Source organism: Euleptes europaea, chromosome 5 (assembly GCF_029931775.1).
Source record: "Euleptes europaea isolate rEulEur1 chromosome 5, rEulEur1.hap1, whole genome shotgun sequence".
Taxonomy (NCBI): Eukaryota; Metazoa; Chordata; class Lepidosauria; order Squamata; family Sphaerodactylidae; genus Euleptes; species Euleptes europaea.
This window is the reverse complement of record NC_079316.1, coordinates 80,482,154-80,499,184: the sequence shown is the minus strand read 5'-3', so window position 1 is coordinate 80,499,184 and position 17,031 is coordinate 80,482,154. Positions and strand designations below refer to the sequence as shown.

The 17,031-nt window shown below is 52.9% G+C and overlaps 1 protein-coding gene across 1 annotated transcript; it reads right to left on the bottom strand.

Moving 5' to 3' along the window:
• Positions 1 to 591: 591 nt before the first annotated feature.
• HHEX (hematopoietically expressed homeobox) lies at positions 592 to 16,199 on the bottom strand. Its single transcript, XM_056850185.1, has 4 exons — positions 15,848 to 16,199; positions 5,864 to 6,042; positions 4,060 to 4,110; positions 592 to 828 (listed from the first exon to the last, which is right to left on the bottom strand). The coding sequence occupies exons 1-4, from the start codon at positions 16,197 to 16,199 to the stop codon at positions 592 to 594; spliced, it is 819 nt and encodes a 272-aa protein (XP_056706163.1).
• Between the last annotated feature and the right edge of the window lie 832 nt (positions 16,200 to 17,031).

Sequence of the window (17,031 nt, the reverse complement as noted above, 5' to 3'; positions counted from 1 at the left end):
TGAGAGAGAATGATGGGCCCAAGGTCCCCCAGCAAGTTTCCATGGCAGAGAGGAGGTTCAAACCCAGTCCATGCTAACCAGTATATCACACTGGCTCTTAATCATGTCTCTTCTCCCCCCTTCTAATTAATACTATTGTTATGACCAACACATAAAATTTGGTTTCAGTTCTCTGCATACCTTTACATCTGGGAAATGGTTGCAAAAGGTTGCATGCCAGATGTGCAATTCTTCCTATGAAATCAAATATGTTTTTTTCTCATCTGGCTCAGGATCATCTGGCTCCTGAAGGAGGAGGCATTATTATATTCCGAAGAGAATGTACAAATTATCAGTATACAAATGTCACAATTGAAAAACGGAGCTCCTTCCTTTCAACAAAAGGACCTGCCCCCATATCAACAGATTGTCTGAACAAAACAAAACAAAAACCCCACAGTTAGAGTTACAAAATGTGTTAAGTTTCCCCTCTCGGTTCGAAGGGGCGTTTTTTTTTTTTTCCCCTACCCTTTGAAATAAAATTGTTTTTGGTCAAGCCAACTCCTCTTAAAGTGCAAGCAGAGAGAAGGTTCGTTCCACAAAAGGGGGCCCCTACTGGTGGGGACCACTGAAATAGCTCTTGTCCCCTTCAATGTCCACCTCTTGGTCAGAATCATCTGAGATGTCAGAATCAAGCTCTTCCTGGGAAGCTGGTGAGGGGGTGTACCATGGGCGATTGGATGACTCCTCCTTATCTGGCTCAGAGTTTAGACGGCTCTCTTGTCTGGGGTCCTGATGACCGTCCTGATGACTCTCTGGTTCTTCTTTTTTGCTGGCTTGAGGGTTCTCCTGAAACAAACGTTCCAGTTAATTGCTCAGCAAATAAATACATAATGAATTGGAACTTCAAGAGAAGGAGAAGGAGAAAAAGAAGAAGAGTTGGTTTTTATATGCTGACTTTCTCTACCACTTACGGAAGAATCAAACCAACTCACAATCGCCTTCCCTTTCCCTCCCTACAACAGAAACCCTGTGAGGTAGGTGGGGCTGAGAGAGTGTGACTAGCCCAAGGTCACCCAGATGGCTTCATGTGTAGAAGTGGGGAAACCAACCCGGTTCACCAGATTAGCCTCCGCCACTCATGTGGAGGAGGGGGGAATCAAACCCGGTTCTCCAGATCGGAGTCCACCGCTGCAAACCACCGCTCTTAACCACTACACCACGCTGGCTGAATGGGAGAGTAAGGAGAGGTAGGGGTGGAGATCTCCCATTAGGCTTTGTCGTTAACAGTCCTGCATATCTGAGCAAAACCTTCTGAAGGTGCCACCCTGCTAAAGGCCAATCTCACACCTTCGCTGTATTGGTTCCCCCCATGTGGAACAGCCTCACTGATATGGTTGCCCACTCTGGACTGGGAAATACTTGAAGATTTTGGGTGTGGAGCCTGAAGAGGGTGGGATTTGGAGAGGGGAGGGACTTCAGTGGGCCATAATGCCATACAGCCCACCTTCCAAAACAGCCATTTTCTCCAGGTGAACTGATCTCTGTTGCCTGATCAGTTGTAATAACGGGAGATCTCCAGCCGCCACCTGGAGGTTGGCAACCCAATCTCCAAGTGAGGTGACTTCCATGGCAAGGGCAGAACTGGACACCCAGGGCTCCCCAGTTGTAGTCCAGCACTCTCCCCACTACACCACACTGCTTGACACCCACTATCGAAGTCTGGCTGGGAAGAAAATGCTGAAACGAACTAAGTGCTCGCAGCAAGGTGAAACACTGGAGAGGACAGGATTTGTCCCCCTTCACCCATGTAGCTGGTATATATTAGGACTATCTTGTATTTTAACAAGATAATTTGTACATAAATTTTATTCTTTCTGTAATTTTATTCTTTCTGGAGAGCCAGCGTGGTGTAGTGGTTAAGAGCGGTGGTTTGGAGCGGTGGAGTTTGATCTGGAGAACTGGGTTTGATTCCCCACTCCTCCACATGAGCTGTGGACTCTAATCTGGTGAACTGGATTTGTTTCCCCACTCTTACACATGGAGCCAGCTGGGTGACCTTGGGCTAGTCACACTCTCTCAGCCTCACCTACCTCACAAGGTGTCTGTTGTGGGGAGGGGAAGGGAAGGTGAGTGTAAGCCGGTTTGATTCTGCCCTAAGCGGTAGAGAAAGTCGGCATATAAAAACCAACTTGTCGTCTTCTTCTAATTAATGTTTCCTTTATATACCTACTGGTCGTGGACTGTAATAATAAAGATTCGCTTTACAGCAGAAGATTAGCTTCATCCATGTGCCTGCTCAGGTTTTGGTTAAAACTAGTCCTCCCACCTGATTTTCTTTACATATGAACAGGGATACTCGGGTATCAAACATACAAGGATCACCCGGTTTGGCCCTAACTAAAAATGGTTGCCTATCTTTTATCCAGTAGCACAGTCCAATCTGGGCCACTCAACAGAACTACTGTTAAATAGAATTGGAGACGTCAGGAGGACCCGTGTTCCTTATCACAGATCTCTCCTGTAGATGCTTCCTGACCCCAGATTTGGCACCTCTGTGTTTGTTGTTGCCCTCGTTCATCTCCAGTCCTGTTTCTTGCCACTGTAGAATTCTTCTTCTCCTAATTAAATCCACTTGTCACTAACTTGTCCCACCCTTTGAGTTTCAGGAGTCTTTGGCCGTCCTTTCCTTTGCCTTGTGTGTGTGTTAAGTGCCATCAAGTCGCTTCCGACTCATGGCGACCCTATGAATGAAAGTCCTCCAAAAGTCCTATCTTTGACAGCCTTGCTCAGACCTTGCAAATTGAGGGCTGTGGCTTCCTTTATTGAGTCAGTCCATCTCTTGTTGGGTCTTCCTTTTTTCCTGCTGCCCTCAACTTTTCCTAGCATGACTGTCTTTTCCAGTGACTCTTGTCCTCTCATGATGTGACCAAAATACGATAGCCTCAGTTTAGTCATTTTAGCTTCTAGGGTCAGTTCAGGCTTGATTTGATCTATAACCCACTGATTTGTTTTTTTGGCAGTCTCTGGTATCCGTAACACTCTCCTCCAACACCACATTTCAAAGGAATCTATTTTCTTCCTATCAGCTTTCTTCACTGTCCAGCTTTCACACCCATACATAGTAATGGAAAATACGATGGCATGAATTAACTTAATCTTGGTGGCCAGTGACACATCCTTACACTTCAAAATCTTTTCTAGCTCCTTCATGGCTGCCCTTCCCAGTCTCAATCTGCTTCTGATTTCTTTGCCTTACTGATGACCTTTCTCAGAAAAGGACAGAAAAAAGGAACTGTCAAAAAGGCAGAAGCAAGAAGATTCACAGGCTCACACCCTTGTCTTATGTCGATGTGGGTTTGTGAAAACCGAGTGCAATGTATAAGTTTAAAGACCCCGGCCAAGGGAGCTTTCTCCTCTCCAAAACGCAGACCCCCAAAACCGTGCTGGTCTCTAGGGGGTGGGGGCTCAAATCTAGCTGTTCTAATGCAGCCCAGTGCAGCTGCCCTCCAAAAGCATCTGTGGAACAAGAGGTTGGGGGGCTTTCTACCAACTTTCAGAAGCCTGGACTGGAATGTGACCATCTGGCTTAATTCACCCGGGAAGCCAACTTCTGCTGGGGGGGGATGCAATACCGCTCCCCACCCTCTGCCCCTCATTTTCCACCTCCAGTGAATAAACTGGGTATAAGAAAGAGTCTACCCAGGAGACTGCTGGAGAGGGGGGTTTCTGGGGGGCTTGCAGGGCTTTTGCGGGGGGAACCCAGGGTCTGCGTATGGGAGGGGCGGTGGCTCAGTGGTAGGGCATCTGCTCGGCATGCAGAAGGTCCCAGGTCCAATCCCCAACTTTTCCAATGAAAGGGGCTAGGCAGGTAGGTGATGTGAAAGACCCCTGCCTGAGACCCTGGAGAGCCACTGCCGGTCTGAGTAGACAATACTGACTTTTAATCGGGAGTTCCGCCGGCTGGACGCCACTGGGGACTGGGCTGAGCCGGAGCCGCAGGAGAGGCGTCTTGGGCTAGCCTTCCTAAGAGGTTCCGCAGCCCCCCACCCACCCCCAGCCGGTCAGCGCCGCGCCTACCTGCTTGAGGCGCCTCCACTTCGCCCTCCGGTTCTGAAACCAAGTTTTGACCTAGAAGGGAGAACCACAAGAGATGGGGGGAAAGGCTTGTTAAGGAAAGGCGATCCCGTGCGCGCCTACTTGGGAGTCGGGAGCATTGAGCAAGGCGGGACTCACACCCACCCACCCCCAGGAGGCATCCCTCCCTAGGCTGGGGTTGCAGAGGTCAACTGAAGGCTGCAGAAGCCAATAAGTCCCAATGAGAGGGGGCAGTACAGACTCGCGAACCGCAGCCATCCCAAAAGCGAAGTGAACCGGGTCAAGACTGTGACCACTGAAGGGGGCTGTCCGCAGCTCCTTCGGAAGGAGACGTCTAAAATATTTTTCTTCTGTGCCTCTCTTTCTTTAAACCATCTTGTATTTTGTTGTATTAACAATCCCCTGATTACAGCTTTGCTAGCATCCCAGACTACATCTTCTCGAGTACCTTTATCTGTATTTTCATTAAATTAATTATTTATATCAACCTTTAATTTGCCTACTATTTTTTTATTTTTTAACAAAAATTCATTTACTACCCAAGGCTTGTTTTTCCTATCTCCAATTTTAATTATTATTGATACAGCATTATGATCTGACTCCGAAGCCCCTCGGCCTATTCTACCTACTGGTCATGGCAACCATGTCGTCCTGGGCGACTCCTGCTGCGGATCGGGCCCCTCGGTGGAGAAAACGGACTGCGCCAGGGAGAGCTGGGCGGCCTCTCCCCGCGAAACGGAGAAGCCGTCGAGGGGCAACCCTAGGCGCGCTCAGCCCGGAAGAAATCCCAGTGGACACCGCGGGACATTCATTTATTCATTCACAGTGGGTAGCCGTGTTAGTCTGTCTGCAGTAATAGAAAAGGGCAAGAGTCCAGTAGCACCTTAAAGACTAACAAAAAATATTTTCTGGTAGGGTATGAGCTTTAATCCGGTATCTGAAGAAGTGAGCTGTGGTTCACGAAAGCTCAGACCCTACCAGAAAATATTTTTGTTAGTCTTTAAGGTGCTACTGGACTCTTGCCCTATTCATTCATTCATTCATTCATTCACTCATTCGTGCAATCATACCCCATTCATAGTGGGTGTAAATCATATACCATTCCCGCCCCCTAGGGGGATCCCAAGCGACTGACAACATTCCGCCGGGAATGTCTAGCATGGGAGGTTTTGCCTTGGATGTGCCGCTCTCTGGGTGCCGGTTTTCCCCACCCCAATTCTCAACAGCGGTCTGTTCACACAGTGGCCCAACCGGGTGCCTCTAGGAAGCCCGCAGACAAGACGACGGCAGCAGCATTGTCCTGCCTGGGTTCCACCGCACCCAAGATAATAGGCCTGCTGCTCTGATCCTGGAGAGGCCGCACTAGGCTAAAAAAAGGTCGGAAGACGTCTTCACAGCTAAAGGGGCCAAACAAAGTGCGAACAGTATTTTTTATAACAGTTTCAAACTCTTAATACATCGGTGGGAATACATAGAAAGTGCGAACAGTATTTTTTATAACGTTTTCAAACTCTTAATACATCGCTGGGAATACCTAGTGCGGTAACAGCTTAGGTCTGCATCATGACTAGTATCCATTTTAACTAGTAGTCATGGACAGCCCTCTCCTCCATGAACATGCCCACTCCCCTCTTCAAGCCTGCCAAGTTGGAGGGGGGAAATGTGCTTTTAGAGAGTGGCAAATCCAAGGCCAAGCCTCCCAGGCGCAGGATCCAGGAGGCGGGTTAGCAGAAAGACAGCTGGGCGCTTGGCTGGGCTGGGCCGGCGGAGCCCGGGGCTTCCTCACCTGCCTCTCGCTGAGCTGCAGCATCTTGGCCAGGCGCTTCCTCTCGGGCGGGGAGAGGTACTTCTGCGTCTCGAACTTCTTCTCCAGCTCCACGGTCTGGTCGTTGGAGAAGCGCACCTGCCCGCCCTTGCGCTTGTGCAGCGGCCTCTGCACGAAGGGGCTCCAGAGCAGCGGCTTGCCTGCGGGAGAGAGGAAGGGCGGGGGGGGGGTCAGGCCGGCCTCCCTCCTCGGGAACCCGGCCGGCTTTCGGCAGGGAGCACGATACGCACCGCAAACACCCCCTCCCGCCAGTCCACGACCATTTTTGCACGCCAGGTTTCGCCTTGGATGTGCCGCTCTCCAGATGTGCACTTCCCCCATCCGAATCCTCAAAACTCAACCATACCCCCCCCCCATGCAGAGTTTTGACCATTCGGATGGGGGAAATGTGCATCTGGAGAGCGGCACATCCAAGGCAAAACCTCCAGTGCATAATGCGTCCTGTTTAATCCGGAGTAGCTTCGTTTGCTTGCTTCCTCCCGAATAAAACAAGTTATATCAAAACAGAGAGCCGAAGTCGTGGGAGGAGTGAGGGCGAGTGAAACTGCTGTACATAAAAGACCTGTGGTTTCTCCAGTTTAAATAATGTGGTAGACAGAGACCATAAATGTGCGTGTGACATAAAGGAGAACTCCTTCTAATCCGGCTGGAGCAAGCCAAAAAAGTAACCCTGGATTAAAATGGGTGAAGTAAGCAGATGCAACATTCAGGGTGCTATGAACCCGCAGTTTTGAAAGAATCTCCTCTTTACTCCCATAAATACGTGTTATTCAGTCTGGAAGGGCGGGGCCCTCCTGCTCAAATCGCGAACAGTTAGGAGCACCCGCATCCTAAGTAAACATCAACCCTCATGCATTTGTTTATTCTGAACAACTCTAGGAACACCTCCCCCCAAGCCTGCTCAGATCTCACCTAGATTTGACACCCTTGCTTTATTTATAGGTAAAGGGGGGACACACACACAAAAACTCATCCTTGGATCTCTCTTCTCTCCTGAAAGGAATCGGTTATGGATTGGGGCTCTCTCTCAAAGCGAGAAAAACTGGCATCCGATTCGGATTTTTTGTTGTTGTTGTTGTTGAGGATTAATCACCCGCATAAAGGATTAGATGTCAACATACGTGCGTAAAACCAAGGCAGTGAATATCAGCGCTCAGGATGCGCTTATGTGCAGCATCGACCGATTTAAGGGCCTGGGGACAGCCTCCTCCCAAAGGCTCTGTGGCTCAGGGGTAGAGCATTTGCTTGGCATGCAGAAAGTCCCAGGTTCAATCCCCGGTATCTCCAGTTAAAGGAGCCAGGCAAGTAGGTGATGTGAAAGACCTCTACCGGAGACCCTGGAGAGCTGCTGCCGGTCTGAGTAGACAATACTGACTTTGATGGACCAAGGGCCTGATTCGGTATGAGGCAGCTTCATGTGTTCCGGACAAGCCTTCCTTTCTCCCAAATTGTGTGAGTGTGAAGTCACAGCTGACTTGTTGGGATAAGTAGGGTTTTCAAGGCAAGAGATGTTCAGAGGTGGTTTGCCGTTGCCTGCCTCTGCCTGGGCTGAGTGAGTTCGGAGAGAACTGTGACTGGCCCAAGGTCACCCAGCAGGCTTCATGTGGAGGCGTGGGGACTCGAACCCGGTTCTCCAGATTGGAGTCCGCCGCCATACCACGCCGATCACTTTCCTCCAAATTACTGCGGAGTTACTCCGGTCTAACCCCACTGTTCTCAACAGGATTAGGCTAGAGAAACTCAGCATAGGATTGCTGTAATTCTGCCTTGCCTTGGACTGGGCCGTTTTTCTCCTCCCTTCTGGACCGACCCCAATCGCAGCGCCCAGCCCTAAACACAAAACGTCTGAAATCCCCGGAAGAGTTGGGGGGGGGGGCTTTCAGGCCACCGACCAGGAGCCCGAGCGTCGTTTACCTCCCGCCCAGGCCATGGCAAGACACCCCCCTTCTGTGCTCCGAAGTGCATCCGAAACCACCGCCGCCCCTCGCCCTTCTGGGAACGAAACGGATTCACCCCCGTCCCCACTTTGAGAGGGACGCCTGGAAAGCAGGGCTGGCAGCCGTGGGGATGTGGATTACTTGTGTGGGCGAGGTTTAAATATTGGTGCATAATATCAAAATCACTATACTTTATACTTTCACAAACCAAACCAGCGCTCCTTGTTAAGCCTTCCTTTTAATTTCCTCTTAAGAAACCAAAACAGCCATTACAAAAAAAAATTGTATTTATTTCTTTAAAAATTTGCATACCGCCTTTCTCTACACAGGAGGACCAAGGCGGCTCACAACATGCAGCCCAACACATGCCTGGGAGCTTTTGCCTTGGATTTGCCGCTCTCTGGATGCCCATTTTCCCCATCCGAATTCTCAAAACTACAAAATAAGCCCCCATGCAGAGTTTTGAGAATTTGGGTGGGGAAAATGGGCATCTGGAGAGCGGCAAATCCAAGGCCAAACCTCCCAGGCATAAATGGCCACAGCAATTTAGAATCGCAGGGGCGATGCGCCGGTCACCCAGGCGCATGTCGTGAAAATGCGCTCTTCCCTGGCAGCCACAACAATAAAATTGGCCTCCGTTAATTTAGGATCGCAGACAACCCCCCTCCCCAATACACTGGAAACGTGCACCCTAGCAGGTTTGTTTTCTTTCTTTCTTTCTTTCTTTCTTTCTTCTCATCCTTCCTGCGAGGAGTTGCTGGCGACCCCCCCCCCTACATCGACCCTGCAAGGTAGGCTACGCCAAGAGAGCCGTTCGGGCCCCAGATCGCGAGGTGCCGCGCTAGGCAGGCTTACTTCGATCGGATCCAGACCGGAGTCACTCCGCCGAGGGTGGCCCCGCGAGCTGGGTGGCCGCGCGAAGCCTTGGCACCCGCACCTCCGACAACCCTTCCCACCGCCCCGTAGACGCGCTCCTGGATCGGGCCCTCAAGCCTCCCAAGGGAGAGGGTGGAGAATTCCACGTGGCGGGAGGTTCCCCGGGAGGCTGCGGCCGGCGTCACTCCCTGGCCACCGGCAGGACCCTTCCCGCTTCACCCGGGGAGGCCTCCGACGGTTTGCACATCGGCCGAGCAGAGGACAGACAGTTCAAGCTACCCCGCAAGGCGCGATGGGGACACATCCGTCAATGTGTTTCCTGTTGGTCTCTCTCTCTCTCTCCTCTCTCTCTCTCTCTCTCTCTCTCTCTCTCTCTCTCTCTCTCTCTCTCTCTCTCGAGAGAGAGAGAGAGAGAGAGAGAGAGAGAGAGAGAGAGAGAGAGAGAGAGAGAGAGAGAGAGAGAGCGAGAGCGAGAGAGAGAGCGAGAGAGAGAGCGAGCAAAGGCTTCCATCCAGCTCTTCCACCCCCGAGAAAGGGGGCCGGTGGAGTCTCTGCCCACCACCCATCGTCATTTGAAAAGTCACTTTATGCACAGGAGATTTTGCCTTGGATTTGCCGCTCTCTAGATGCACATTTCCCCCATCCGAGTTCTCCAAACTCTGCCTGGGGGCTTATTTTTGAGTTTTGAGAATTCGGGTGGGGAAAACGTGCATCTGTCTAGAGAGCGGCAAATCCAAGGCCAAACCTCCGCTGCGTAAATGGCAACTGTCATCTTCCACCAGGCGCCTTTCCTTGTTTTTGGCAGAGCCCTAACTTGGGGGGGGGGAGGAGGGCAGCCCCCTTGACATGCAGAGGGTGGCAGAACTACCCCCCCCCCCGCACAGAGGCGCCTACGGGAGAGACAGTTCTGCCACCCCTCTGCATGCCACGGGGGCTGCCCTCCTCGCCCGCCCCCCAGTTACGGCCCTGGTTTTTGCCCCCTTAAATCAGAGCAGTTCCCAATGCGTTCCTCCTTTGCCGCTCTTTCATCTGGCCCGGAACCTTTGCAAGGCGCGTTTAGGGCCAAGGCGGTTTTGCACGGGAGCTTTTGCCTGGGATTTGCCACTCTCCAGAGGCACGTTTTTCCCATCCGACTTCTCAAAACTCAAAAAGAAGCCCCCAAAGTTTTGAGAATTCAGATGGGGAAAACTTGCCTCTGGAGAGCTGCAAATCCAAGGCCAAACCCCTTGGTTTTCCAGGGGCTCAAACCGAGATCTTTTTGTCAGCTCCAAAGAGAAGTGAATGATCAGTGGGTACATCTAAGAGTCCGGGTGCGATTGCCTAGAAATTTTATTATTGGTTTTATTGTGGATATTGACATTGGTTTGTTGTAATTTTGAAATGATGTTACCCGCCCTGAGCCAGCTTGCTGGGGAGGGCGGGTTATAAGTCCAATAAATAAATAAATAATAAATAAATGTTGGGAGAGGCGGTGTTAAAAATGTTTCCGATAAATAAAAAATAAATGGCATGCCCACCGACAACAACCGCCGCGCGCTCGCAATCGCTTTAATCCGCTTGCTTGCATTTAAACCAGTATCAGAGAATCTGCAACCCCGGACGATAAACGCTTTGAACGGGTACATAAGGCTTGAGATCGTTCAGGGTTTTTGGTTGGTTGGTTTTTGTCCAGTTTCCCCGGGGAAAAAGCAAAACTTGATTTAGGTGCGATTTAAAATTTTATCTGGACCGCTTTCTAAACTCCATTTTTACTAAAGGCCATTTACGCACGGGAGGTTTTGGCTTGGATTTGCCACTCTCTAGATGCACACTTTCCCCATCCAAATTCCCCAAACTCAACAATAAGCCCCCATGCAGAGTTTTGAGAACTCAAAGATGGGGAAAATGTGCATCTAGAGCAGTGGTTCCCAACCTTTTTTTGACCAGGGACCACTAGGACTTTTTTTGTTCGGTGCAGGGACCCCAAGGTTCAAAATAAAAATTCTGAGAATTTGAAAATAAACTTTTAATCATAACTGTTAGTTAAACATTAAACTTAGAATAATATTTGAATATATATTTTTATAATAGAGAACTTTTAATTGAAAATATTAATTTATTATGGGTTTATAACTTTGTTTCGCGGACCTTAATTTAGTTCTCATGGACCCCTGGGGGTCCACGGACCCCCAGTTGGGAACCAGTGATCTAGAGAGAGGCAAACCCAAGGCGAAACCTCCCATGCGTAAGTGGCGTTACTGTATTCATATCTGCAAAATGGTGAGTTTTGCCCAGTCAAAAATGACACCCTGATCCGACACACCTGGTCTCTGGACATTACTGGAACTCTCTTGCCATCTATGTCCTTAGCCAAGCAGTTGCTCCGAAGTCAATTCCCAGAGGATCCTAAACGTTTTATTCAGCGGCCGGAATGGGGAAGAAGTGCAATCAATTTCGGTGGGATTTTCCTCGGAGAAAGCAAGCGCTACACAAATCGGCGGGATCCCTTCCCAAATAAGGTGTACCCGGCGACTGTCATTATTTTTTAGTTGCAGTAGGGTCTCCCTTTAGAAAGCCAGTTTGGCGCCACGGTTTGAACGTCAGAGACTAAGATCTGGGGGTCCAAGGTTCGAGTCTCCCCCCCCCTGCCGCGGAAGCTGGCTAGATGACCTGGGGCCAGTCGCACAGTCTGGGTCTAACCTAGCTCGCAGGGTTGTTGTGAGGATAAAAAGGAGAGGGGAAAGGTGTAAACCACCTTGGGTCCCCGCTGGGGAGAAAGACGGTGTATAAATGATGTCAACAAATTATGCGCAGAGCTGTTGTTATACTACACCCTCTCTATAATCCCTAACACGAGCACTCTCTTTAAAAAACAAAAAAATCAGGAACACATAACTGAACCTGGTCCTTTTAATGACTTTTCTGTCTGGGTTTCATGTCCCTAAGGGCAGTGCTCATTGGGGGGGGGGTCTTCCCTACGCAATTCCCTTCCGAGGGAATTAGCTCATATTTGCATCTGGAAGCGTTGGATTTGCGGCGTCGTAAATACCCCAACCCCCCTGCCCTTCCGAATAGAGAAGCGGATGATAGGAAGGAATCCAATCTCAGGGCCCCTTCCATATTTTTACGAGCTACCCCGTCAAAATCGGACGACGAGACTGAAAGAGAGCGAAGCCCTAGGTTGGCTGCTAACCCCTAACACGATCCCGTTGAGCCAGCGCGGTGTAGTGGTTAAGAGCGGTGGGTTGGAGCGGTGGACTCTGATCTGGAGAACCGGGTTTGATTCCCCCACTCCTCCACAGGAGCGGTGGAGGCTAATCTGGTGCACTGGATTCGTTTCCCCACTCCTGCACACAAAGCCAGCTGGGTGACCTTGGGCTAGTCACAGCTCTCTCAGCCCCACCCACCTCACGGGGTGTCTGTTGTTGGGAAGGTGATTGTAAGCCGGTTTGAGTCTCCCTTAAGTGGTACAAAAAGTCGTCATATAAAAACCAACTCCTTTTATGCAGGGGAGGTTTTGCCTTGGATTTGCCGCTCTCTAGATGCACATTTTCCCCATCCGAATTCTCAAAACTCTGCCTTGGGGGCTTGTTGTTGAGTGCTGAGAATCTGGATGAGAAAAAAAAATGTGCATCTAAAGAGTGCATCTAAACCCAAGGCGAAACCTCCCGTGCGTAAATGGCCCAACTCTTCTTCTTCTGTAAGTATCCGATGACTTCGGCTGATATCAACCGATGTAAGCGCGGCTCCAAATATTTCGCGATCAGTTTAAGATACTTCTACCCTGCCTACCCTTTGTGGTTCAAGGCGGCTTAAAATTCCGCATAAATAGTCCCGTGGGCCTGCCCCCAAGCCTGCCTCGGCCCTTCCCGTTCAGAGCCGCCCTCTTGCCGCTGCCCTAGAATCCATAGCCTGCCTCTGCTCTCTGACCATTGCCACTCGGAAGCCTCCTTTCCCCGCATCCTTTCCCCGTGTGTTCAGCGCCCTGGCCCAAAGACAAGAGAGAGCAGGAAACGTGCAAGAGGAAGCACATGAAAGGCCCCGGGGCCAAATTTGCTTCTTGGCCAACTCCCATCTGAACGCAAGGATTTGCCTCCGCCAATGACGTTCCTTTGCTATCTCGTTGATGGGGGACGTTGAAACGTGCACGTGTGAACGAGGGAGCGGGCGCACGCATGAGCGCGACAGCGACGCTGGGTTTGAAAGGCAAGTCACTGGATCTCCGGGTGGGTTTCCCCAAGTCCCCCAGGCCGCTGAAAGGGGGAACAAGGATTCCAAACTTGGTTTTTGAAATTGACAGCCGGCTTCACACGGACACGTAAGATGTGCTCAGGGGAACGGCCTGGGGGTGGGGGGATCTCTGGCCAGCGGTAGCCAGGACCGGGATTCTCGGAAGCCGCCCAAACGGAGCAGGCGTCTGATTCCTTGCATTAAAACTGCTTCTCTGCACGGAATCGTCATCGCGCCCTCCCTCGCAAACAGCCCTGCCAGGTAGGCCACCGTCCTTCCGACGGAACGATCCTAAACCACCAAGCCAAGGCGGTCATTTCAGCAGGACGAGCAAAAATCCACGTGCTGGTGAAGAGCGTGGAAACGACACATATTGTCGCCAAGCGCCCGGCGGTCCCCAAAGGCTTTTCCTTGGCGCAGCCCAGGGCGATTGGACCTCCGGCTTAGAAAGACCTGCCCAAGGCGCTCCTAAACCGAGCGTCCCCGAGTTTACTTCCAAGTAAACCCGCGCGGGATCGGGGCCACCCTCAGCTGACCACTGAGCCGCTACCGGCCCCGAAAAAAACAACCTTGAATAACAAAGTTGCATTTTCAAAGGCAGCAACCAGACCTGAGAAACTCTCTGGGCTGGAGTGTTTGGCCATTTACGCATGGGAGGTTTATGACTTGGATTTGCTGCTCTCTAGATGCACATTTTCCCCATCCGAATCCTCAAAAATCTGCATGGGGGCTTGTTGTTGAGTGCTGAACATTTGGCTGGGGGAAATGTGCCCCTAAAGAGTGGCAAATCCAAGGCAAAACCTCCCGTGCCTAAATGGCCTTTGGGCAAAAACGCATGGGAGGCTTCGCCTTGGATTTGCCACTCTCTAGATGCCCATTTCCCCCAGCCAAATTCTCAAAATTCAAAAAGAAGCCCCCCTGCAGAGTTTTGAGAATTCGGATGGGGGAAATGTGCATCTAGAGACCGGCAAATCCAAGGCGAAACGTCCCAGGCATAAATGGCCTTTGTGTTTCTCAGGTCTGGTCGCTGCCTTTGAAAATGCAACTTTGTTATTCAAGGTTTTTTTTTTCGGGGGGGGGGGGTTGCGTCAAGCTTTCGCGATTCTGGTCAAAACTGGCCGGCCCCGCTTTGCTTTGCTTCTATTTTTTAAGGAAGCGGCGGGTTATTTTTCGCTGTCATAAAAGCCCCATCCCACACAGAGGAAATGAACAATATCAGAAAAACGGATCCGGGCTATCAGAAGCCGAGTGTTTCCTGAATTTGTCTGTATTGAGGATGTCGATAAAATAATCAGCAGCGTGCACGACTCCCGGGGAAGGGCGGCCAGGAAAACGCTGAGCGGCTCCTGAGACCAGATTTACTCCTATCGAGAGCTCAAGATATCCTGTATGAACGGAAAGGGGTCAGCCAGCCGGGCCGGACGGCACGAAGTCAAGCTGGGGCGGCAATCTGGGAGGGGGGCGAGGGGGGCGGAGAAAGCAGAAAGCCCGGGCCTGGCCAGCCGCGATTCTGCTCTAGACATAGAGGCCATTTACGCATTGGGAGGTTTATGACTTGGATTTGCCACACTTTGGATGCACATTTTCCCCATCCGAATTCTCAAAACTCTGCAGGGGGGGCTTATGGTTGAGTTTTGACAATTTGGCTGGGGAAAATGTGCATCCAAAGAGTGGCAAATCCAAGGCAAAGCCTCCCAGGGATACATGGCCAGAATCATAGAAACACAGCGGTGGAAGGGACCACCGGGGTCATCTAGTCCAACCCCCTGCACAATGCAGGAAATTCACAACTACCTCCCCCGCACACACAACTTCAGTGACCCCCAGAAGATGGCCAAGATGCGCGGGGGCACGACCTTCCCTCTTTTTTTTTCCCTTGAAAAACAGCTGTTTTGAAACGTTGTCCTGAGATCTCGAGCTATTTTTGGCTCCGGAGTGACTCCGGTTTTGTTTCAGGCGGGGCGCCTGCCAAGAGTGACACCCGCAGACCGCCCCCGGGTTGAGGCGTGGGCCGCAAAGCCCCCTGCTTCTCAGTAGACCCAGCCGCCTCGGAGGATCTTGGCTTGCCACCCGCCCCGTAAAAAACACACGCGTCCCAGGGACTTCAGGAGAACTCGACGCGCATCCCCCGCGCACGTCGGAGACCAAGGGCCCGTGAACCCGGCGGGGCTTACTTCCGAGTAAACCCGGGCCTCCGCTGCTAGGATCGAGGCGCCAGGGCAGAAGAAGGCTCGCAAGTCAGTTCAAACGAGGCTGGCTTCCGAAGAAACAGGAGCGCCGGGGGTGAAAACGGTTTCAGTTGGAGATTCGTGGAGCAAGCCCACGCAAGTCTCCTCAGGGGGTTTTCATTAGGGTTTACTCCCAGGAAAGGGACTCCGGGATCGCAGCCACTGCCCCTTCCGCTTGTGCTCCCCAGCCCAAGGCCGGCAGGGCTGCGCCACGGTCCTCCCTGTGACCATTTTCTCTCCCCCAGCCTGGTCAGGGGTCCCAGATAGACTGCGGCAGAGCCGTCCCTTGGCTGCAGCTCCCCCCCCCCCGTCGGAGGCCTCTGACTACCCGCGCTTCAGGCCCCCACCTTCCCCGCCCCCCAAGGCGCCGTCCTTTTCAACTGCCCCTGAGACGGCGCAAAGGGGGCGAAGTCCCCCTCCCCTGCCCGCCGGGAGCTCCACCGAGGGCGGAACGCAACAGCCTTGTCTCGGAGCCCTGAAGAAGCACCCCGACGGGGCGGCCTTGCTCTGGAACCCGCATGAGGAACCCCCCCCCCCCGCCCAGGAGCCAATTTTGTAGCTTTCAGCATTTCGGAAGGGCCCTGACCAGTTCCAGGGGTCCCACCCTACTACGGGGTCCGACGTCGCCCCCTTCCTGACCCCGAGGTAAGCCCCCAACGCCCCCTTCCCGCAGTCGGGCCGTCGACGCTGCTTACCCAGGTGGTCGTGCCGTAGGAGGGCGTGCGAGTAGTCGCCGAGGGCGCGGGGGAAGGGGTAGAGCGGGCCGCCGGCCGCCGCGCCGTAGGGGCCGGCCCCATAAGCGGGGGCCAGGGGGTGCGCGAAGGCCGGGTGGAGCGGGGTGGGCTCGTAGACGGGGGTCCGGTAGGAGGCGACCAGGCTGGTGAAGGAGGAGTTGGGCGAGGGCAGGGTGGGGGGCGGCGGCGGCGGGCCCCCCCGGCTGCCCAGGATGTCGTCGATGTAGAAGGGCGTGGGGTGGACGGGCTGCAGCAGCGGGGTGGGCGCGTACAGGGGCGGCCCGGCGGCCGGCCCGGGGGGCGCGTACTGCATGGCTGCTCCGGGGCCCCGATCCGGCCACCTGCAGCCCCCGACGGCGCCGCTCCCGCCAGCTCCGCCGCCCAGGGCGCTGTGAGGGTCCCTCCGACGGGTTTCCAGCGGGCGGGGAGGCGGGGGCGGGGAGGCGGGGGCGGAGCCCAGCGGTCGGCCAATGGGCATTCCGGGCGAGAGGGCCGGGCCACGCCCCCTCCCGAGCCCTCACCCCTTCCCCCCCCCTCTAGCCCTATGGTGCCAATCCACAGCCGCCGATGGAGCCACCGCCGGGCGAATCCACAAGCCAGGGGGGGGGGTGCAGGAAAGCGCGCTTTGCCTGGCTGCCCGTCGAGCAATTTTCGCAGATGCTTGAGCGTTGCAGGTTTTGAAAACTTTGCTTGCCCTGGCCTGGAAACCGAAAGGGGAGAGCCGGAGTGGTGTAGTGGTTACGAGCGGTGGGTAAGAGCCGGGGTGTCTACTCTGGAGAACCGGGTTTGATTCCCCACATGAGCGGCGGAGGCTAATCTGGTGAACAAGGTGGGTTTCCTCACTCCTCCAAACGAAGCCAGCTGGGTGACCTTGGGCTAGTCACACTCTCAGCCCCACCTACCTCACAGGGTAACAGACACCCTGTGGGGAAGGGAAGGTGATTGTAAACTGGTTTGAGTCTCCCTTAAGTGGTAGAGACAGTCAGCATATAGAAACCACCTCCTACTCCCACTCCTTCACTCCTGGCATCCTGCTGTCCAACGACAAGGCGCCTGAGCCCTCCCAAAGCCCCTGAGCATGTACAGACTGCATCCCACGCGACCACAGTGCCGTGAGGGCCCCGAAGTGGCTTCGCCAGCCCGGG